General features: G+C 39.7%; 1 protein-coding gene and 1 pseudogene across 1 annotated transcript in view; both read right to left on the bottom strand.

Annotated features, from left to right (window-relative positions):
• LOC106330590 (40S ribosomal protein S11-3-like) overlaps positions 1-1,097 on the bottom strand; it is a 6,552-nt gene extending 5,455 nt beyond the window's left edge. Inside the window, exons 1-2 of the mRNA XM_013769033.1 lie at positions 1,086-1,097; positions 971-1,007 (exon numbers count right to left, since the gene is read on the bottom strand). Of these exons, the coding sequence (XP_013624487.1) occupies positions 971-1,007; positions 1,086-1,097 (49 nt within the window). The remainder of the gene's footprint in view (positions 1-970; positions 1,008-1,085) is intronic.
• Positions 1,098-9,106: 8,009 nt separating this feature from the next.
• The window catches only part of LOC106330589, a 10,300-nt pseudogene continuing 9,164 nt past the window's right edge, over positions 9,107-10,242 (bottom strand).

Below are 10,242 nucleotides of genomic sequence, written 5' to 3'. Positions count from 1 at the left end.
TACTAACAATATTTATTTTTTGTTTTTAAGGTTGTCCCAAAAAAAAGGGACGGACGTTGGGGATTGGTTCCGTCAACGATGTTCCGAGAGCGACATCGTCTTATGGTCAGCGACGGGATGATGAAGTCACTGAGCTGCGTAACGAGTTGACCGCGACAATATCTGCGTTCACGGCTCGTGTGGGTGGACTCGATCGCTTCTTGGACTTTATAGCGGCCACAAATCCGGAATGGGAGACTATGTTGAGGAACATGCGACGACAAAATCCCATTCCAGGCGAGGGACCATCCGACGACACACATGCCGAGGAGGATGTAGACAGGAGGAGTGTGAATTCCTCCGGGCGATGCATGACTCTTAGTTCTTTTTTTTCCGTGGTTGTATTATAAATTCAAAACTTATTTATATATAAAATATTTGCGTATTTATTTATTTTTTAAATTTTAATTTTATTCATAAATTAAATAATTTTAAATATTTTTTAATTATATTTTTAAATTTGTTAAATAATAAAATGAAGTAGATTTGTAGCTAATCTACGACTTATTTACGTTGAACATTTACGAGGAAATCACTAGAAATGTTAAACGAGTATTTTACGAGGAAATACTTTCAAGGTATTTACGTGAAAATTACGAGGAAAACATTTCAAGGTAATTACGTGAATTTTACAAGGAAATACTTTCGAGATATGTACGTGTCGTTTAAGAGGAAATGCTTTCGTGGTATTTACGAGGAATGGTAGCGACATTCTTACGTGGATTGTCTACGTGGTCTTTACGACGATTTGTTTTCTTCGTTTTTACGACGAAATGGTTTTCTAATTTACGACGAATTGGCGAGGAAATATGTGTTACGACGAACAAGTAACGACAAAACGTGTTTCCTCGCTAATTCCTCGTAAATCCTCTTTTACGACGAACTCACGAGGAAAACCACCCTCGTAAAATTTATGTTTTCTTGTAGTGGAGGAAGACCTTAGGTTGCTTTAGAAAAGCTTTCTCAGTCTGGAAATGTAAAGAAAGAGCATGAGACTCAATTAATTTGAAGGAAAGTCATCTAGAGTGAAAGACGATCAAGTTAACCTGTTCCGCCATGACTGCTGTTTTGTTCCCGAATGTAGAGAGGGGACGATGGACCGGCACCGACAGCTTATTGATGCAGTGCATCTATGCCTTCCCAACGGACACTAGCCGTTGGATTTGCCTTGCGTAGCAAGCTTTTCGTATTTTCTTTTGTTTTGGGATTTATTAATGTAAAGGATAATTATAACCTTTTTAGATATCGTTTAGGAAGATTCTCTTTAGGATTATATAAACACAATCTAGGACATGTATATTTTGACGTTGGATTTTAATAAACTGCTTTGGCAATTGAGCTTATCGCTTGAAGAGGAGAACTCTTAACCCGTTGATTTCGACGACTGCTTCATTGAACTCAAGATCCGAGCTTGAATTTGAATTCTCCTGGAGAGTTTGAGTTTGATTTCGTTACTTTGCTTCCGCATCTCTATCAGTTGGTATCAGACTTGGAACGTTCTGGGTTTGTCTTCTATTGCAATCATGCCTCCAAAGAAAGTCGATTTACCCAAGGATGCAGCACCTGCTGATTGGACGGAGTTTCGTCAAGCTTTGTTAGCAATGCATGAAGATCTACAGCGAACACTCCAGCAATCTATACTGGAATTAGGCGAAACACTGGTGAATCGTTTACCTAATCATAATCCGCGATTGGCAGAACGCGCAGCAAATGGGGAACACAACCCTTTTGCAAATCGCAATCTAGGAGATCATGAAAACATGGACCACCGTGTTCATTGTTTTCCTCGTGGAGAGAACGTGGAATCTCGCTGGGAGTCATCGTTTAAAGTGGAGATTCCGGAATTTCATGGAGGAGGTCGCGGCGATGTACTCTTGGACTGGATGGTCTCTGTCGAGGAGATCCTTGACTTTAAACAAGTACCTGAGGATCGAAGAGTACCATTGGTGGCTATGAGATTCAGAGGACATGCAGCTTCTTGGTGGAAACAACTCAAAACCACTAGGGCTCGCACAGGTCGCCAACCTATCCAGACATGGGAGAAACTCAAAAAACATCTGCGAGCAACCTTCCTGCCCCACAACTATGATCGCTTGACCTACAACAAGCTTCAGAATCTGAAACAGGGATCACGCTCTGTGGATGAATATGCTGAAGAGTTTGCTCTGTTACTGACACGAACAGAGATATACGACAGTGAGGATCAACTTGTCTCAAGGTTCATTGGTGGTCTGAGAACCCCACTTCAAAACTCCTTGGCTCAGTTCGATCCTACCACCATCGCTGAAGCTCACCGTCGTGCAGCTTCTTTTGAACAACAGACTCGATCTGCGGCGTCAAATTAGAATTCGCAGTCATCACGATCCCGTGTTTCAGAGTCTAGTTTGTAGGCCCCTACAACACAACAAAAAAACACCGACATTGGTACTGTGACTACGAAACCACAGACAGCACCAGATGATCAACAGCTGCGACGTTCGAATCGTATCCCAGCAGTGAAGTGTTTCTCGTGTGGCGAGCAAGGTCATCGTCAAGCGGCGTGTCCTCACCAACAACGTCGTGGTTTGATCGCCGATGGAATTAAGGATGACGACTCCCCTGTGTACGATTCTTACGATGAAGACGACAAGGATGAAGATGATGCAGTCTTGCCACTTAATGGAGCTACCAACAAGCTGCTTGTCGTCAGACGTTCTTGTACGACTCCACATCGTCAAGATACTATGTGGCTGCGCACGAATATCTTCCGGTCTACATGTATGATCAAGTGTCAGATTTGCACGTACGCCATTGACTCGGGCAGTTGCAGAAACGTGATTGCTGATGATGCAGTGGAGAAGCTAGGTTTGGTGCGCGAACCACATCCAGCTCCTTATACACTTGGTTGGCTAGACGAGAGAGTTAACGTGCGCATCACTCATCGTGCATTGGTTCCCTTCTCCATCGGTGACTTTTATCGTGATTGCACCTACTGTGATATTGCTCCTATGGACATCAACCACCTTTTGTTGGGACGTCCGTGGGAATTTGATAGAAGGATCATTCATGATGGGTTTCAGAACACATACACCTTCTTGTGGGAGACACATAAGATTGTTCTCGTTCCATCTCATGATGAGGCTTTACCAGCGCCTCCGTCTCCTCCACACCAACTCCCGCAACAGGGCCAGCCCTCGACACTGCTTTGCTCTTACGCAGCCTTTGTCTCGGAGCTTCAACAAGAGGGCGTCGCTTACGCCATTTTCCCGGCGTCTACGTCCCGACTCCTCTCCAGCAGCACGTCAACAACATTCAACCCTCTCCTGAATGAGTTCGCTGATGTGTTTCTGACTGAGTTGTCAACCGGGTTACCACCCCTGCGTGATATACAGCACCACATCGACCTCGTTCCAGGTGCCTCGCTTCCTAATCGACCGCATTCCCGAATGAGTTTGAGCGAACATGAGGAACTGCGTCAACAAGTGGAGGAGCTACTACAGAAAGGTTATGTGCGCGAAAGTCTTAGCCTTTGTGCTGTTCCTGCCCTTCTCATTCTAAAAAAAGATGGGACATGGCGCATGTTCGTCGACAGTCGCGCCATCAACAAAATCACCGTCAGGTATCGATTTCCCATTCCAAGGCTGGATGATTTACTGGATCAGATTGGCACGGCGACGGTCTTCTCCAAAATCGATTTGAAAAGTGGTTATCACCAGATCAGGATACGTCCAGGTGATGAGTGGAAGACGGCGTTCAAAACCAGAGAAGAATTGTTTGAATGGCTCGTCATGCCTATTGGGTTATCGAACGCTCCGAGCACTTTTATGCGTATAATGAATCAGTCACTGCGACCATTCATTGGAAAATTTGTCGTCGTCTACTTCGATGACATTCTCATCTTTAGCGCCTCGATACAGGATCACATAGCGCATCTGCGCCAGGTCTTGATTGTCCTGCATCGTGAGAAGTTCTTCGCAGCGTGCCAGAAGTGTGAATTCGGGGTCAGTGAAGTGCTCTTCTTGGGCTATGTAGTCTCTTCTTAGGGTCTGTCAGTTGATCCTTCGAAAGTTGAAGCAGTAAAATCTTGGCCAATCCCTAAGACTGTTTCTGAGGTACGTAGCTTCCATGGACTAGCTTCATTCTATTGGCGCTTCGTGAGTCACTTCAGTACGATCATGACACCGATTACCAATTGTATGCGCGAGGGAGCATTTCAATGGACGTCTGAAGCGACTGCAGTCTTCGAGTTGATCAAAGAAAAATTAACCACGGCGCCGATCTTGATCTTACCAGATTTTGACAAAACTTTTGAGCTACATTGCGATGCTTCTAAATTCGGAATTGGAGCATTCTTGAGCCAAAAGGGGCGTCTGATTGCGTACTATAGCGAGAAGTTAGCTGGGGCTCGCGGACGTTACAGTACATACGACATCGAGTTCTACGCCATAGTCCAATCTATTAAGCATTGGAGGCACTATTTGGTTCACAAAGAGTTTGTATTGTGTACCGACCACGATGCATTGCGGCACTTGGACAGTCAGGCAAAGGTTTCTTCGCGGCACGCCTCCTGGATTGCATACCTCCAGCAATTCACCTTTTCTATTTGCCATCAGCCGGGGAAATTTAACCGTGTGGCTGATGAACTCAGTCGTCGTCACACACTCGTCACGACAATGCATACTACAGTTGCAGGCTTTGAGACGTTTGCTGATCTATATGAGACCGACGCCTTCTTTGGCCGTATCCTCGCTGACGTTAAGTCCGGTATCTCGTCAACTTACTCCCTCGACGATGGGTTTCTTTTTAAGGACCTACGCATTTGCATCCCTGAGTGTAGCCTGCGTCTCCAGATCATTAGTGAACTGCATAATGAGGGTCATGTGGGCAGGGACCGGACGTTGCAGCTGGTCGCTCAGACATATTTTTGGCCGACTCTTAGGAGAGATGTTGAGCGCTTTGTGGCGCGTTGTCGCACTTGCCAACAGGCTAAAGGGAAAGCAACGAATGGCGGGCTGTATCTCCCTTTACCGATCCCCACTCAGCCTTGGACGGACGTCAGTATGGACTTCGTTCTTGGATTACCGCGGACTCAACGAGGGTTTGATTCTATCTTTGTGGTGGTAGATCGCTTTTCGCAGATGGCACATTTTATACCATGTAAGAAGACTACGGATGCTGTCAACGTCGCCACCTTGTTCTTTCGTGAAGTATATCGGATTCACGGTCTGCCATCGTCTATTGTGTCTGATCGCGATACTCGTTTTCTCAGTCACTTTTGGCGATCTCTTTGGAAGCTTCTGGGCACGAGCTTGGACATGAGTACTGCCTATCATCCTCAGACTGATGGCCAGACGGAAGTGACTAATCGAGCGTTGGGCGATCTTCTCAGGTGCCTCGTGGGCGACAATATCAAGAGTTGGGACGCCAAGTTGTGTAAGGCAGAATTTGCTCATAATCATGCTGTTGACAGGAGCTCTGGTTACTCGCCTTTTCAGATCGTATATGGTAAGTTTCCTCGCTGTCCCCTTGACTTGGCGATCGTCCCAGACAAAACACGCCTTCACGGAGAGGCAGTAGACTTTGTTGCCGAGCTTGAGACAGTACATCTTCGCGCTAGGGAGAAGCTTGAACAGTCTGTGGCCAAGTATAAAGCCGCGGCGGATGTTAAGCGACGTGAGGTACTTTTCAAAGTGGGTGATCAGGTGTGGGTCTATTTGACTAAAGATAGGCTGCCATTACACGAGTACAATAAGTTGCGATCCAGGAAGATTGGACCGGTCGAAGTTGATGAATGTATCAACGCAAATGCTTATCGGGTGCGCCTTCCGTCTCATATTCGCACCTCCGACGTCTTCAACGTGAAGCATTTCTCGAAGTTTCATGGAGACAATGACCCCTTAGCTTCAGGGACGAAGATTTTCGCACCGGGGGGGGACCTGATGCAGCGCATCTATGCCTTCCCAACGGACACTAGCCGTTGGATTTGCCTTGCGTAGCAAGCTTTTCGTATTTATCTTTTGTTTTGGGATTTATTATTGTAAAGGATAATTATAACCTTTTTAGATATCGTTTAGGAAGATTCTCTTTAGGATTATATAAACACAATCTAGGACATGTATATTTTGATGTTGGATTTTAATAAACTGCTTTCGCAATTGAGCTTATCGCTTGAAGAGGAGAACTCTTAACCCGTTGATTTCAACGACTGCTTCGTTGAACTCAAGATCCGAGCTTGAATTTGAATTCTCCTGGAGAGTTTGAGTTTGATTTCGTTACTTTGCTTCCGCATCTCTATCACTTATGCTTTCAAGAGACAAAACCCTAATCTGCAAGAAGAGTCTATATAATAATAACAACTTTCCTGCGACAAGACAACTTTATTGATCCCTTACATTTATGCTTAAATGTTTAGGTCCATGAATGTCTAATCTATCCATTAAAACTCAAGTACAAATTAGGTTTGTTTGGAAACATGTATAGCAATTTTTTAAAAAAAATTGTTTGGAAACATAGATTGTAGTTTAAAAAAAAGTTTGTTTGAAAACATGGATTACAGTTTTAAAAAAGAAGTTTGTTTAGAAATATAGATTGTACTTTTAAAAAATAGTTTTGTTTGAAAACATGGATAGCAGTATATTAAGAGAAAAAAAAGTATTGGGCTTATATTTTTAAGAAAATTTGGAAATCCATTATATTATGAGAAACTATCTATCTGGTACCTAATCGGATTCGGTTCAGGTCTGTTTGAGTTTTGGGTTTCCGAGGTCAAAGATTTCAGACTCATTCTAATATTTCTAAATTTCAGTTTGGGTGCACTTCGGATTTTTGCGGGTTGGTTTGAGTTCATATAACCCATTTAAATTACTTTTAAAACTTTAAAATTCATTATATATTTATATACTTTAAATTTCTCAAAACCTATAAACAAAATAATATACTAAATATAAATTTGAATAACATATGTCAGAATAACTAAACTTAACATATAAATTACTTTAGTTCAAATATTTGGATAGAGAATCAATAATTATTTTAAGTATTTTTGGTGTTTTAAATATACTTTTACTATTTTATATATTTACTATTGATTATTTGTATATATTTTCAAGTATTTAAACCAGCTTAAAAGTATCATATATATTCTAGATGTTTTATATATTTTAAAACTAAAAATAATTAATATATATAAGTATATAAATCTATTTCGGATACATTCGGGTACCCGGAATACTTCGGTTCGGATTGGATTCGGTTTCGGTTCTCTAAAAACCAAAATTTTGAATAATTCGGATATTTAATCAATTTCGGTTTGAGTTAGGTACTACTTTTTCGGATCGAGATCAGTTCGGTTCTTCAGATTCTGGTATTTTGCCTAGCCCTTATATTATTGATATGAAAAACAAACAGAAACATATTTTTGAAAAATAAATCCTCGCGGGCGCGCGGATCAAAATCTAGTCTATATTATCAAAACTGAAGTACACATTGCATCTATCTATTAAAACTCAAGTACAAATTAGGTTTGTTTGGAAACATGTATAGCAATTTTTTAAAAAAAAATTGTTTGGAAACATAGATTGTAGTTTAAAAAAAAGATTTGTTTGAAAACATGGATTGCAGTTTTAAAAAAAAAAATTTGTTTGGAAACATAAATTGTAGTTTAAAAAAATAAATTTGTTTGAAAACATGGATAGCAGTATAATATGAGAGAGAAAAGTAAGGGGCTTATATTTTTAAGAAAATTTGGAAGTCCATTATATTATGAGAAACTATGTATCTGGTACCTAATCGGATTCGGTTCATGTCTGTTTGAGTTTCGGGTTTCCGGGGTCAAAGATTTCAGACTCATTCTAATATTTCTAAATTTCAGTTTGGGTTCACTTCGGATTTTTGCGGGTAGGTTCGAGTTCGGATAACCCATTTAAATTACTTTTAAAATTTTAAAATTCATTATATATTTATATACTTTAAATTTCTCAAAACCTATAAACAAAATAATATACTAAATATAAATTTGAATAACATATGTCAGAATACATAAACCTAACATATAAATTACTTTAGTTCAAATATTTGGATAGTGAATCAACAATTATTTTAAGTATTTTTGGTGTTTTAAATATACTTTTACTATTTTATATATTTACTATTGATTATTTGTATATATTTTCAAGTATTTAAACCAGCTTACAAGTATCATATATATTCTAGATGTTTTATATATATTAAATCTAAAAATAATTAATATATATAAGTATATAAATCTATTTCGGATACATTCGGGTACCCGGAATACTTCGGTTCGGATCGGATTCGGTTTCGGTTCTCTAAAAACAAATTTTTTGAATAATTCGGATATTTAATCAATTTTGGTTTGAGTTAGATACTACTTTTTCGGATCGAGATCGGTTCGGTTCTTTAGATTCGGGTATTTTGCCTAGCCCTTATATTATTGATATGAAAAACAAATAGAAAATATTTTTGAAAAATCCGCGCGGGTCAAAATTTAGTCCATATTATCAAAACTGAAGTACACATTGCAATTATTTGGAAACATAAATAGCATTATAAATATAAACTAGGATACTATCCGCGCTTGAAATTATTATGTGTTGACAAATTTAATAACATGTATGTTTCGTTCACTAAATTGTTTAGGCATGGACGTTCGGTTTTTTGTTTACTTTCAGATTATTATTTTTTTCAGTTTGATTTTGATTTAGTTGTGGTTTTGGGTTCAAAAAATATATGAACCATTTAGTTATTTATGAATTAGGATTTGGTATCAAATTAGTTATCTTGGTTTTGTTTGTTTCAAATAACAGTGTTAGAAACCGATATAATTTTTGGATTCAATTCGACGTGTGGATCTATTCAGGAATAGGATATGAAATTTTCAATTTTGATTCTGATCTAGGTAACTACATTTTTAGTGGTTCGAAAAAATATTTACGCACTTATATGGGCAATATTTGGTTTTGTATTTTCTTGATGTTTTGTCGGGTTCATCAAAGGAATTAGTAGAATTTGTATGATAGTGTTATTATCTTACTCAGGCGCTCCAAATTAAATTTAATAAAAAGAAAAGTTAAACTTCATCATATAACTAAAAAATGAGTTAAAAGTGACGAAAAAACAACTCACCATATGCTATAAATGTCATTAGCAACCAAATATGTAGTTGTAAACATGTATCTTGATTCTTATGTTTAGAAATAAATAAATAAATGAGAAAAAAATTCTTATGTTTGCTTAACTGGCATGAAATCAAGATTTATAAAAATAGAGTTAGTCTGAAGATAGTTTTTGCCTCATGCTTACAAAGATTAAAAAAACAAATTGCGTTAGAAATCAATGACAACACCAAGTAAAACTCTAAAACGTAAAAACTGACGCAAGTGTCTTTGATGAAGTGTTGTTTTGGATTGAGCAAAGAAACTTTCACCATGGTTTCTTGACCACCACCTTGAGACTCGGTGCTATAGAAGATTCCGGCTGGCTTACCAGCAAGTTGTTGAGTCCTCCAGAGACCACCAGTTTCATCTAAGAATGCCTTGAACTGAGCAGCCATCATACCGAACCTTTTTGAGAAGCAAAATACAAACCCATCAGCCTCGGCTAGGTCATTGGGGGTGATAAGAGGAGCATCACTCTTTAGTGGTGAACTCATTTTGGAGAGCACATCTTCTTGGAGCGTCTCTAGTACCTGTCAAAAAAAAAAATACTTAGCTCGATGCTTTAGTATGAATGTCCACTACAAGAAAACACCGGTATTCCGACGACAAATATCGTCGGTATGTCCTCAGAATAACGGTATTCCGAGGACATACCAACGAGAATGGTCGTCGGAAATTTCTCGTCGGAAAGTAAAATTTCTTCGGAATTTCCTCGGAAAATTCCGAGGGAATACCGAGAATTAAAGATTTCGAGGACATTCCGAAGAAACATTTCCTAGGACTGTTCGTCGGTATCTCCTCGGATATTTCCGATGGAACGGTCCTCGGAAACATTCCGAGAGAAAAGAGGTATCAGAATATTCCGACGAACTTTGCCGTCGGAATATTCCGAGCAACCTTTGCCGTGGGAATATTCCGAGGAAGTGTATCCGTCGGGATATTCCGAGGAGATATACCCTCGGAATATTCCGAGGAGATATACCCTCGGAATATTCCGAGGAAGTTGTCGTTGGAATATCCCGAGGGATACACTTCCTCGGAATATTCC

Source organism: Brassica oleracea, chromosome C3 (genome assembly GCF_000695525.1).
Source record: "Brassica oleracea var. oleracea cultivar TO1000 chromosome C3, BOL, whole genome shotgun sequence".
Classification (NCBI taxonomy): Eukaryota; Viridiplantae; Streptophyta; class Magnoliopsida; order Brassicales; family Brassicaceae; genus Brassica; species Brassica oleracea.
The sequence above is the reverse complement of the archived record's forward strand: the minus strand, read 5'-3'. Positions and strand labels throughout refer to the sequence as shown.